The 13,191-nt window shown below is 37.7% G+C and overlaps 1 protein-coding gene across 10 annotated transcripts in view; it reads right to left on the bottom strand.

Moving 5' to 3' along the window:
• GAS2 (growth arrest specific 2) overlaps positions 1 to 13,191 on the bottom strand; it is a 148,228-nt gene that overhangs the window by 28,291 nt on the left and 106,746 nt on the right. For 5 of the 10 annotated variants that reach the window (XM_036862312.1, XM_036862313.1, XM_036862314.1 and 2 more), the window contains one exon: positions 9,598 to 9,651. The exons of 1 other annotated variant lie outside the window; for it this stretch is intronic. In XM_036862312.1, coding sequence (XP_036718207.1) covers positions 9,598 to 9,651 — 54 coding nt within the window. Of the gene's footprint in view, positions 1 to 9,597; positions 9,655 to 10,820; positions 10,844 to 12,004; positions 12,126 to 13,191 lie in introns of those variants that run through there. 4 more of the 10 variants (XM_036862317.1, XM_036862318.1, XR_005021044.1 and 1 more) reach the window with 4 other exon arrangements.

Below are 13,191 nucleotides of genomic sequence, written 5' to 3'. Positions count from 1 at the left end.
GCATTTAGGAGATGCATCTTTCCTTATCCATACTTCCACATGCTCACTCACCAGGTTTTGACATGCTTTGGGGGACAGGAAGAAGAAATTGAACTTAACATCACATGAACATGGTTCCATCTCGACTCCATCACTTATAAATTGTCTGACTCTGGTCTGTTAATTTCTCAGGTTCTCATCTATAAATCTCACTAGCCTTGGAGGCTGTTTGTTATAAGGTCAAATGCCCTTAATTCAAAGTGCTTGGTAAATAGTCAAGCATTAAATAAATATAAGATGCTGTGACTATTTTTTCCTTTTGTGATTTCTAAATCACACTTACTCTCCTTTACCATACTTATTGAAAGTTAAAGACTTCTAAGGCTGATTGAATTTAATTTTGACTTTAAGTTAGAATCAGACTGCTTACAAGTCAATACATTTCATGAGAAAAGCATGCTATTCCTTATTACAACCATCCTCATCGTTAGTCTCCTGTATGGATTCCCCCAAAATAACAAAGCAAAAACAAAAACCACTACTCGAAAGAACAGATCATTTTAGTATCAGTAATAAGTAACTCTTATGCCTTTAATTTTTGTTGCAAATTGTAGAATCAAAGCCTTAAATCCAAGGGCACAGGATGATCTGCTAAGTGGTCATTCAGATATGCCTGATCTCTGTGATGTGTACCCTGACCTCCTGGGAAAGACATGGTGGATCCCTAGACCCTCGTATTTTCCTCCAGAGCAGTAGAAATCTTAGTTGGGCACACAGCTGACTAGAATAAAGGCTACTTTCCTAGTCTTCCATGCAGGTAGATATGGCCACATATCTAAGTTATAGCCAACGAGATGTAAGCAGAACAATCAAGTGAATCAGGAACTTTCCTTAAGTGTCCCTTCTTCATCCTTCCCTCCATGTTTCTGCCTGGGTCACAGAGCCACCCTGGACCATGTGTCTGAGACCCACCACTAGCGATGGCAGAGTGTTGAGCTGGAGCAACCGAGTCTCTGAGAACTTTGAGGAGCAGAGTCATCAAACCAGCGCTGGACTTTCATGATGGAGAAATAAACATCTATATTCTTTAAGTCACTGATGTTTTGCTTGTTTCTGTCACTCACAGCCAACTTATGATGTTACTTTTCCACAGCTTTGTTTCCAGAGTCCCTCAACTTTCAAAAATCCTGTGTTATGCCTTAATATTTGTTTATTTTAGTGCTATACATTTGACAAATATTTATTAGGCAACTTTCATATGCAAGACCAAGTACTGGAGAGTATGTGTACTGAGAGAATCAGTGAGCAACCCCAACACAAGTCACACCCCTAAGATCCTTAATAGTGAAAGAAGAAGAAGTTATAGGGCGCTTAGGATCAGTACCTCTTAACAGAGAAACCTAATCTATCAGGGGTCCAATGTGAGGAAGGAAGGTTTGTTGGAGGATGAAACATTAGGAGTGACAACTAAAAAATGAGATGTTAGGCAATGGGCAGTGAGTGGAGGTGCATTCCAGGAAAAGGAACAGTATTTCCAGAGGCCTTTGAGCAGGAAACAACATAGTGTGTTGAAAGAGAAGAAGTCAATATAGTTAGAGCAGAACAAGGGAGACACCAGATTAAGTGTAGAGGGAGTCAAGATCTAAAACTTCTCACTCTATTCCTTTTTGTCTCTCCGTCACCTTCTAAACTATGAGAATGGACTGAACAACGAAAAAGAATGACTACAGTTCATAAAGAACAAAATTCTAGGGCCTGTTTTTCAGAATTTTCTTGTGGGTGAGGAGATGATAGAATTTAAACCCACACCAATCAAAGTATTTCCTGATTCGAGTGTTTGATTTTTTTCCCCAAAAGGAAAAACACTGAAGTAAGCAAAGATAACACTTAATGGGATCATTGTTTTGCCCTAGTTTATATAAGAATGAACAGACCAAACTAAAATATGCAAGTCATCCCTCTCAACAGAACACTGTTTGTTTCCCTGTTTCCAGTCCTTCTCATTTGCAAAAATAAATAAATAAATGGAACTCTCTTCTTTGACAGAAGCTGGCTTCTCAGAATTTTTTGTTTCCTACGTAAGAAAATATTAATGCATTTCACTGAACCAATGTGCGCATACATCCTTTTCTCCATGGTACTGAGAAGAGTTGGGGAAAGCCTATTAAAAGGATTAAAATGATCCATGGAGCACACCAGAGGGCAGGTATCCCTTTTAAATCTGCTGTAATGTCCACCCACAGACTAACAGCCAACCACTACCATTGAAGATAGCGTTCCTAGAGTGGCCCCATTTTCCCAGAATTGTTCAAATATAAGGTAAAAAATTTGCTACCCTGCTTCTCAACTAAGCCAAGCTTTGCTCTTGTTCCTCCTGTCACCTCTAAACTGTTTTCCCTGAACTTCTCAAGCCTGGCTCCTTCTCAACATCTAAGTCTCACTTCCGATATCACCTTCTAGGAGAGGCCATCCCTTAGAGCTTTTCCTAAAATAACCCCTCCTGCTTTATGTTACATCACATGTTTCCTTCTAACATTTACCAGACCCCAAATTGCCTTGTTATATGTGCTTACTTAAAATGTATCTGTCTCTTCTAGAAAGTATACTCTTTAAAGGCAGTGACCTTGCCTTACTCACTACTCTATTTTCAGGAGCTAGAAAAGAATTTGTAGAGTATCTCATGAATGAGTGAAACAATGGTCAGTCCTTTAAAATGAATATTATCATAATTCTCATTACAGATAACTCACAAAGATTTTAAATAACTTGATCAAGGTTATACAGCAAGTTGATGGCAGAATCACATGACCTCAGGGACTCTTTTAAGCTATCAAAGTTTCTTCTCTTAAATTTTTTGGGAAAAAATAATGTATCTTAAGAAAATATTCATTTTCAAAATTCTAGTCTCTTCTTTGCCTTTTCCCTCTATTCTATTAATATCCAATCAAATCTACCTTCAAACTACTATTTACATTGTCCATCCTTTTTCTTTCTACTCTCTCTGCCACCATTTTAATTAATAGTCACATCCTATGAACAATTGGAATAGCCTCCTAATTAGTTGCATTGCCTTTAGTTTCTTCCTGCTCCAGTCTATAATTCTATATATGACTCTCCCAGATTAATTGCCTTAAACTTCAATTTTATCATGCTATTGATCAGCATTTCCAGTTGTTGTCTGTTGCCATCAGGTTAAAATGTAAATTTTTTGGCTTACATTCAAGGCCCTTCACAGCTGCCCCCAACCTACCTTTCTCACATTATCCTCTCCTTAAACTCTCTACATGATCTCCAGCTAAACTGGGCCACTCACTATTCAAACATCTCTTGAGTTCTTCCTATTCTTCAACCACACTTACCCTATTATTCTCCAAAAAATGCCTTGCCACATTCAAATTACATTTATTTCTCAAGACACTGGAGAATTTCCACCTTCTCTTGGAAAGTTTTCCAGATAACTCCAATGTACATGGATCCACCTGTCTCTAAATTCATCAGTACCTAGAACAGTGCCCAGCTCATTGTAGGTATGCAGCAAATTTTTGTCCAGTGAATTACTGAATCTGTGGTTGAAATCATGCTCTGTCTTATGGTAGCTTTCACTTTGTCTTCTTTTATTTTATCTGTATGATTAAACCTCAGGTCCCTTTCCAACTGGGTCTTTGAGATATGAGGCCATGATTCCTATTCATCTCCTTACACACAAGAAGTAATGCCTCTTGTCTAACAGATTACTCCACATGCTTTAACCAAGTGAGCCAAATGTCACATTGTATTACTGATAAACGTACACTCTCTGATTTGTTTTATGGCTCAGGATTTAACAACTACAACACATAAAACAACTGACCCTACAGATCTTATCAGAGAGACGCTTAAGATTCAAAGTATACCTCTCCTTTTTCTTCAGGGAGTATTTTACCATCATTGATACATTATGAAATCAAATTGTCAATCTGAGCCATTTCTTGTTGGAATTCTAGCTGCATTCTTTTTTTAACTTTTCTGATCCTCATGAAATGATAACCCCCAGTTATGGTGTGCCAACAATGTAAGGACACCAAAATAGGTACCCAGGATAGAAACTAGTATAAAACAGGGTCCATACACTTCTGGGCAGCACACACAAAAGGCAGCATGTACAAAAGACATACTGACCAATATCACTTCTTCTCAATACTATGTGAGTATCGTCAGTTAATAAATGTCATGGAAATTCAAAGGAAGTATGAATTAATGAAGGCTGGGGCATTACAGGAAGATACCTGAAACTCTCTTCAACAACAGTGCAGTTATTTTTGAGTCCATGCACATGTCAGCCTGCTCTATATGGTCTCTACCTCCTATAAATATGTAATCTGCAATTTAACTTTAATACCTTCACGTATGTTTTTAAGAGAAAGAAAAGTAGATGATATTGACAACTCGCTCTTTAATCACTTGGACATTGATTTAACGCAATCACAAAGAGGTCTTCCATCCACTGTAGCCGAAGCAGCTACACCCAATATCTCTCTTCCACATTATCCTATTCTGTTCCATTTCTTACTAGTACATGAGAACAGCTAATTTATTTATTGACCTATGTCAGGGGTCACCAAAATATAGCCCATAAAACAAATATGACCCTCATTCTACTTTTATAAATAAAACTTTATTGGAACATAGTCATGCTTACTCATTACATATTGCCTAAGGCTGCACTTGTGCTAACACAACAGGGTTGAGTAGTTGTGACAGAAACCATATGGCCCACAAAGCCTAAAATATTTATATCTGGCTTTTTTCTGTCTTACCCTTGGCCTATGAATTTCTTGTCTGTCTCCTCATTCTCAGAACTTGAAAAGAGTCTTTTTTGTTTACTGCTTTGACCATGACATTTGTACCTGGGACATAATAGATGCTTCATTCCTGTTGCTGACCACTCTTGGGGACTTAACAGGAGGAGTGTAAATTGTGTTAACATGGACCCAAAGCTCTGAACTCAGCTGCACATCTGGAATCACTGCTTTCTGGGTACGTATGTAATGAACTCATGTAAAGAAATTTGTAACTGGCCAAAGAATACTCTGGGGAGGATTCTTGGCCCAAGAAACAGTTTTATAGAAAATGTCTTGGCCTCACTGCTGGGCTTACTGGGAGCAGAGCACTGTATTTTTTATAGCCCTGCTATGCTAAACAAAACATGTGCTAAATCACCAGGCAGGCCTGGAGCTGAGAATCTGGGTAACATTTGGAGAATAAGAGTTTAGGGTAACACATTTCTAAAAACTTGTCGATAGGAGCACCAGCCTGTGCCTTTTAATTAATTTATTTGACTCTTGTCAATTGATATCACCCAGAGGTTTTAAGAAAAACACACACACACACACACAAACAGTTGTAAAATATAAAAACACCACTTCCCATCATTCTCTTCTAGTTTCTAGGAGTAACTTACAATTTTATTCTACGTAACATTCTCACCAAAGAAACTCCTTATTAACAAGTGGAAACTCTGACCTATTGAAACCCAGCCAATTCCTCTATGCCAGGCAGATGTGTCAGAACAAGCCAACACCAACATGTCGATTTTTCAATATTCTGTTTAAGGGACAAAGATGAACGTAACAGTGTCTCAACGTTAAATAACCTATACACCAAGATAGAGAGCCTTGCCCAGTAGATCATAATATGTATTATATCTGGAGGTTTTATCAGATAGGTCTCCAGGTTGAACTGCCCCTGTCATGACCCATACACTCCTCAAGGCAATATGGGTGGATGGTATTCCTCCAATTTTACATCATTTCAATCCATTCTCCACACTATAGCCTTAGCAGTTTAAAATGTAGTCTACTCACATCTCTCCCCTTCAAAAAATTCTTATCTCCACACTGCCTTCAGGAGCTAAAGCTCTCATAATACAGGTGGTTCACGAGTTGGCTCTGCGTCTGCCTGCCTGTCTCCCCTTTGCTACAAGCCTCTCTTCACCCCCTCCCTCCCTCGCCCTCTGCTCTGAAGGCTGCACTTCTAAGAGTTTTGATAATGTCTCATTCTATCTCTGGCTCCCATTCCTCCCTTTCTATCTTTTTCCCTATCCCTTTTTCTCTGGCACTTCTGAGCCTTTGTGCATGCTGTTTCCTTTCTGATTCTGATTGAAACACTCTCCTTTCTACTCTTTTTCGGCTAACCTAGACTTATTATTTGAGTCTCATTTCAGACTATTCTTTCTCCTGATAGCTCTTTCTGATTCCTGAAGTCCACATTAATAGAAAAACCCTATGATAGGTAACACTTTATTTGGAATTCCACCCCCAAATCTAACCCCCAAAAATGTTTTACCTGAAAGATTAATGAAAGGTAGAGCTCTAACTTAACTGTGATGTCTCCCCCAACATGATCTAAATTCTTCAAATCAATGTACTAAGTACACCTTTAAGTACTCTCCCAGCTCTCCCAAGCAATTTAACTATGCATCTCTTGGATAAATCTTTAAATGCTTTGTTATTAAAAAAAAAACCAAAACCACAGGAATTATTCTATTAAAATATGGAAAAGTGCTCTGTTTAAAATGACACACTAAATGTATTCTAATCAAGGACATAAGACTTGTTTTGAAAGCCCTTCACTTTAAGGAAATCAAAGACAGAACATGGATGAAGGCAAGCCACTTGTAATAAAAAGTTCCAATGCCTAGTAATATGAGAAAACACCTGTTATTCTGGAGACATACTTGTAACAGAGTAAATAGGCTTGCAGATAACAATATGAAGTTGCATGTAAAATAAAAATGGAGTGTTAATGTTTTTAACTGGACATGTCTGGGCAGCAAACACCGGGTGGAGGCATTTTAAGTACATCAACAGCTCCTGCACTAGCCTCTGGTTATGTGGACATTGCTGTAATCTAAGTGGTTAAAATGATGCTTGCCACCTTTTTTATAACCTGCTGTGGGCAGAGGGTGAAAAAGCGGTGTCTTGGGAGTGAAGGAAATTGATCTCAGAAGTGCCAACAACAGTAGGCAGAAGAGGTAATCTTGCTTCAGAGAGAACCAAACAAGTCCCAAAGCAGGCACCCAACTCTAGGCCTATACAGACCTGGCCAGATCCGAAGCTGGTGTAGATTTCAGAAACTAAGGTTGAGGTGTGGCATGGGGTATAAGGAGCAGAGATGACGAGAGCATAAGTCCCACCTGTGGAAAGGGGTTTGAATGAGGCAGGGAGAACAGAAAACTGGGAACAGAACTGGGTGATGAGACTCGGGAATGAAGATAGCTTGGCAAGCCTCCCTGGCAAAAGTTGGAGGGGCCACGGGGCTGAGATCCCTGCAGGGAATAGTGTGAGAGCAAAGTGGAACAGCAAGCAGCAGACTGCAGCCCCAGGAGGAGGAAGGACTAGGGGCTTGGCCTCAGCTGGCCTCTAGCTATTTCAGCCTGCAGGTCCAACGTACGGCAAAGCTTTCTAAACTGTGCTCGTCACAGCCTAGGAAGCTCTTACTGTTCTTCCAGAACCTCCTGCGTTCATGGGTGAAAGGAGAGGTAACTCCCAAGAGGGGCTGTACCCACCAAATGATAAAGCTCAGCTCCAAACTCTTGCTTTGGGCATTATAGGGTCTCTGAGTAATGCCTCCAGGAAGCAAGTCTTGAGCTTGATTTTAGTGCATTTCACTTCAATTAAGACAATGTCCCTGTTGTCATTCTATGTCTGTATTTGAAAGAAAAACAAGAGACCAGAATGGGGATCCCACCCCCAAAACTTAGCAAAGTATGCTCTCTTCCTCTACTCATCTTCTTAGGGGAAAGAGGGAAGGTAAAGAAAAGGAGAGAAGAGAATTCTGCACTGTTTTTAGCCTTCCCAAAGGGACGTTAACTGCCCGCCGAAGAACTAGCCTGCCAGCTCCATTGCAAACCTCCCCTATAAAATCCACGACGCCTACTGAAATCATACCAACTTCAAATATGTTCTATAGAGATTCACCCTAAAATGTGAAGCACTGTGATGAGGGTTATCAGATAACTACATTCCTGACTTTCTAGTTCAATACTCATGCCCTTTTAAAAGACATTTACGAGAAATTCTTTAAAAAAGAGAAAAGCAAAGAGAGGTGTGGCAATTTTAAGTCGTGAAAAGAACACAGACATTCATGTTCTTTGAACAAAGAAAACCTGTCAGGCAACATCTTCCTCTTTAACCAAGTGACATCTGAAAAGTCAAAAGGGAAACTTCACACCCAGCTAGGAAGAGTGGTTCAGTCAATTTTGGTGATAGATGGGGGTCAAGGCTGTCGTAGTCAGATTAGAGCAACGGATTTAGGTTTCACATTCATTTAGCAGTAAGTTGCTTCACAAGTCATTATGCAACGACTTTCAACAGGTCCAAGGAAAGTTCTGTGTGGTGTTTTTCTGCCACCCGACACAGTCATGTGCTCTGATGTTCTATAACATTTTCAGGTTCATTGAGGAGATTTTAGAAGTGGTTCTAAGGGAACTCATCTCCTTCTCCTGCTTGTCAATTATTAATGTGGATAACCGGTTAAGTTATACTTCATTGTCAGAATTATCAGTAGTGTGTGACCAATTATTTATATAATTAAGCATGATCTTTATAAAGAAACACAGCTTACAGAGGAACTGTATCCTTGATATTTCTAAAAGTTTTTTGCACATGTCTCATGCTCGTGCAGTTGGTGAATGAGTGCAGAAATAAATTACGGATAAGTAGATGCATTCAACAACACTTTTTCTGAAATCTAAACTAGTTATCATAAAGTAGTTTCAAGATATAGTCATCCTGTTTAAAGAAGAATTGACAAAATGGATCTTTTCTAACAGTTATTTGTTTATGTGAAATAGACAAGACTTACTCAAGTAAGCTATTCTTTCTAGATCATAATTATTAATACTTAAAAACTAAAAATGAGCTAATATTTCTGTCTACACTGGAAACCTCAGGGCCTCAAATTCGAGTCCTATCCCATTCCTATCCCCTGTAACTTTTCTTATACTAAAGTAATAAATCACACGTGTTACTTAAAGCACTACTGATATATCTGGAGGTTAGATATGGTGTCAGGAGCAGAAATTTGGCAAAGGTCCACGGGGTTCCATTTGTTAAACCGCACAGGGCAATTTGTGCTATGGGAGTAGAATGAATTATAATTTCAGCATTAAATATTCTGAAATTATATGGTATTTCATTTTTATTCCACAAGTGTATTATTTTAAATATTTTAAAGCAAAGGCTAAAATGATATTGCATACGGAAGCTAAACCCAGGTTTATACTTTCAAATAATAAGGAACAATGAAGGAATACACTGGAGTATGGGAATTACACTGAGAAAAGACAAAAATTACTAGGTTACCTCCTGCCACCTATCCACAATAAGCTCCAGATTGCCAGTTTTACAAACTGCTACGGGAACACCAAAGGAGAAGCAGCATTTTAATACCTCACCAAAAAAAAAAAAAAAAAAAAAAAAAAAAAAGGAATAAAAAACTGGTAAAAGATTCACTTTTGGATGCCCAACTTCCCTCATTTGATGGGAGGCCAAGGCTCCACAGTGAAAGCAAAGTGGAGAGGTTTTCCCCTAAGTTTTTAAATTACTAAATCATTACTTAAATTATCTAAGTAATTACCTTAAACGTCTGCTTTGCTTTGGCTGTGGAGATATAGTCACAACCATGAAGACCCTACTGAAACAAGAAGATATGAAGTTCATAAAATGTTCTCCATCTCCACTGCAGAAAGGAACACGAACGTTACCTGAAAATGCAAACTGTGATCTTTTGTGATGAGGTTAAAGAAAACCTTTACTTTCAAGTTATAATGACTATTCCTATATTTCTTCATATCCTATAGTCAAGGGAAATTTTATTGCCTAATTATCTACATTAAGTGATAACTAAAGCATACGTAGTCTGAGAATTGTAGACTGTGTTAGTCATTCACATTTTAAAACACAAATGTTTAGAACTATCCATTTTCTGGGGTCCTTTGGTCTCTTGCTCCTTTCTGAGTTCTTACTATAACAATAAGAGATCCATGTAAGGAAATAATTTTTCCCCAAAAATAGACATCAAGTCTGTGTCTCGATTCCACAAGTGAAATATACCAGGCTCTAGAGAATGTTTCATGAAACTGTAGAGAAAATTGTTAAGTAAATGAAGTGTTTATTTTCTGTATGAAACTTCCTGTTTTAGGGGAATATCCTGCCATCTTGATCTTACTTCCCCACTTACTTGGCCTATTGCTTTTATTCAAGACCTTACCATTGTATTTCCACTCAGAAAATTGTGACACGTGGGTACACTACCACTTCCTTCTGTTGTAATTAAAAAGGTATTTATGCAGTGTTCTAATCTCACGATGGTCACATACTCACAGCGAGATGCCTAGTTTATCTGAAAGGTCATTGGTTGAAAGTCCTTCAGTCAGAATTGAGGGACATGTCCCAGATTCTCAGCTTAAGCGTCAGGGTTCCAAAGTAAAGTTATCCTTGGGAAACATTCATTTCCCTTCCCATGATTAGATAGTATTATGGCTGTAACTTATTATTCAAGGCTATCTTCCACTTTATCCTTAGAATATTTCATCTTTACCTTTCCTCTAGCTGATATATATAATTGTGTTATCCACCAGATCTATGGACGCTGTACGTGAAGAAAGACCTTACTCAATCCTTGGTGCCAAGATGTCAGTTTAAAAACCCAGGCTTCTTTGGAATTCTTTCAGTGCTCATTGGAGGATTTCTTTTTGTTATAAGATGTTGAGTAAATACAGGAGATAGATGAGCTATCCAAGGTCAGATATGAGATACACTCCTCTCTTGGCTTCTGAGAACATTTTGGCTCCTCGTCACGTTGGTTGTAGATTGTTAGGGAACTTAGAAGAAGGTAGAAAGACATTTTGTAAACATCACCATGGGAGAGGGATTTTTTGACATATACATTTTGGTCCAAAGTGCCTCTCTGTGCAAGGCTGAAGCCTACCTTAGCCTTAGGTAGACAGGCTCATAAAACTCCTAAGGTTCTGTGTGCCATATGACTTTCCATAATTTTTCTATTAGCCCAGGACTTCAAAAGACCATGATTATCTAAAGAAGAGTCCTAGACCGGGTCACATTATCATGGCTAACACACTGGTGGATGATGACAAATTAATGTGTGACTATTTGTCTGGGTGCTGCAGTTTGGGAATGAGATCCTTGGAGACGTTATGCCTAATGCCAAAGTTAGAAGAGAATTTGAAATCCCAGGTCTGCCCTTTACCTGCCTTCAAATGAGGCCCCAGAGAGACTATCCAAGCATCTCTGCCCCACATGTTCTATGAGGCTGGATTTCAAGAAAAATACAACAAGTGACCATGTTTAGAGTAAAAGTTAAAGACTCTTAACTAAGGTGTCAGTTTCTGTGAAAATGAACCCCAAAAATTATAGAGTTAGTTTAAAAAAAGAGAGAGAATGAGAAAGCCCTTTACATGGTGATAGCTCAAATAATTATAATTTTTCCATGGAGTTTATAGTGCCCTAAATTGTAGCTGTATTACAAGCTAGGTTATAAAACCTCTGGACTAGAGAGAAGGCATTTCTCCATAATAGCCAAGAGCTTTGGAAGAACAAGTTGTGAGTATAGTGCAGGAGAATTAGAAGTTGGCAAGAGAAGCTAGTATGTAAAAGGAAATGAATATAAGAGAAAGCTGCAGCTAGGAGAAGAGTCATATAATATAGTGATTTCTTGCTGATGTTCTTTTTAGAGAAACAGGGCAAGTATCTCTAAATAACTCACCGTGATTAAAAATTTTTTGGTAACATCAGGATTTTCATTATAGTAAAGCAAATTGAGTATATATCCTATTGAGTATATATCCTAAGGCCAGTATTAAACCCAAATTCTTATACCTTGTTCTTCCCAAAATCTACACAAAGATTTCCTCAAGATCTTAGTATGCTTCTAACAAGATGGCAGGAAATGGCAGAATATATCCTAAACAACATACAACCAAGTTTCAAATGAAAATGTTAATACTAATAAAAGCGGAACACACCATTCCAGTGAATGAAAAGTTGACGTGAATCAGTAAGATTCCTGAAATAAAAGTCTTGGCAGTTAGGTGATGAAGGCACCTGCTGGGTCCAGAACCAAGATTCCATGTTTTTACTGAGGAACTGAAATTCAAAATGTCAAGTATTAGAAGAGAAAGACAAGGCAAGGTCTAACATGACCAAGTCTTCAGAAATTTAACTCATTGATTTTATGAAAAAGATACCACTAAATAAATGAGCTCTAATTTATTATAGTCAATGTTGTAATGACAAAATTGCTACCGTGCTTGACTACATTCGGTACAAACTCAAGATGGCCACAGTTGCAAAGTATGTTTCTTAATGAATCTGGCTGCATATTGTTTATGCAGCTTGAGCCCTTGGAAGGATTACATACAATTTATAATGACAGACATTTCACAGGTTTTTTCTCTGGCTGCTAGAAGACTCATCAATAATTCAAGAACACAACACCCTTTGTGTATAATTGTTCCATTTCTTTCCCTTTTGCAAAAAATCATTAAAAAATCATTCACATTTATACCAGCATAGAACATGTAAACCAAGAAATGTTCTTGTTGGGAAGACTACAAAAGGAAGAAATAAAAATCTTATAAACTTTACAATTTCATATTATAATGTAACACAAGGCAAATGATTCTTAAATCAAAACCATGAGGAACAACAAAGGGTTTTCATTTATGCTAAAATTAAAAAAAAATTAAAACTTCAAAGGGAAATTTTATTGTGTGACATTTTAAATATATGGAATTTAGTATATAAAAATTATAATATGATTTAATCCTGGATCAACCACTTACTAGCTGGATTACCTTGGGAAAGTTGTTAAATCTCTATTATCTGCAGTTTCCTCATCAATAAGATATGTAGATTAACAATCACACTGATTTTTTTAAAGAGTAGTGATAAAAAAATGACATAATGTATAAGTAAGTGTACTTTACAAACCATATAAAAGTAAGAAATACTCTAGCCTCCATCAAGTAACATGATAAGGAAAAAATGTTATTTAAAAATTACTCAAAACTTATTTTTAGGGAACTTGCTTCAAAAGCATTAACTGCCATGCCAAAAATTTTCAGTTCATACTTTGTCATAAGTCTAATTTAGACCCTTTAATAAAAATATTAAAAGGTACAAAAGGCAATTTCACCTCCCTACTCCACCA

This window comes from Balaenoptera musculus, chromosome 8, assembly GCF_009873245.2.
Source record: "Balaenoptera musculus isolate JJ_BM4_2016_0621 chromosome 8, mBalMus1.pri.v3, whole genome shotgun sequence".
In the NCBI taxonomy this organism is placed as follows: Eukaryota; Metazoa; Chordata; class Mammalia; order Artiodactyla; family Balaenopteridae; genus Balaenoptera; species Balaenoptera musculus.
The sequence above is the reverse complement of the archived record's forward strand: the minus strand, read 5'-3'. Positions and strand labels throughout refer to the sequence as shown.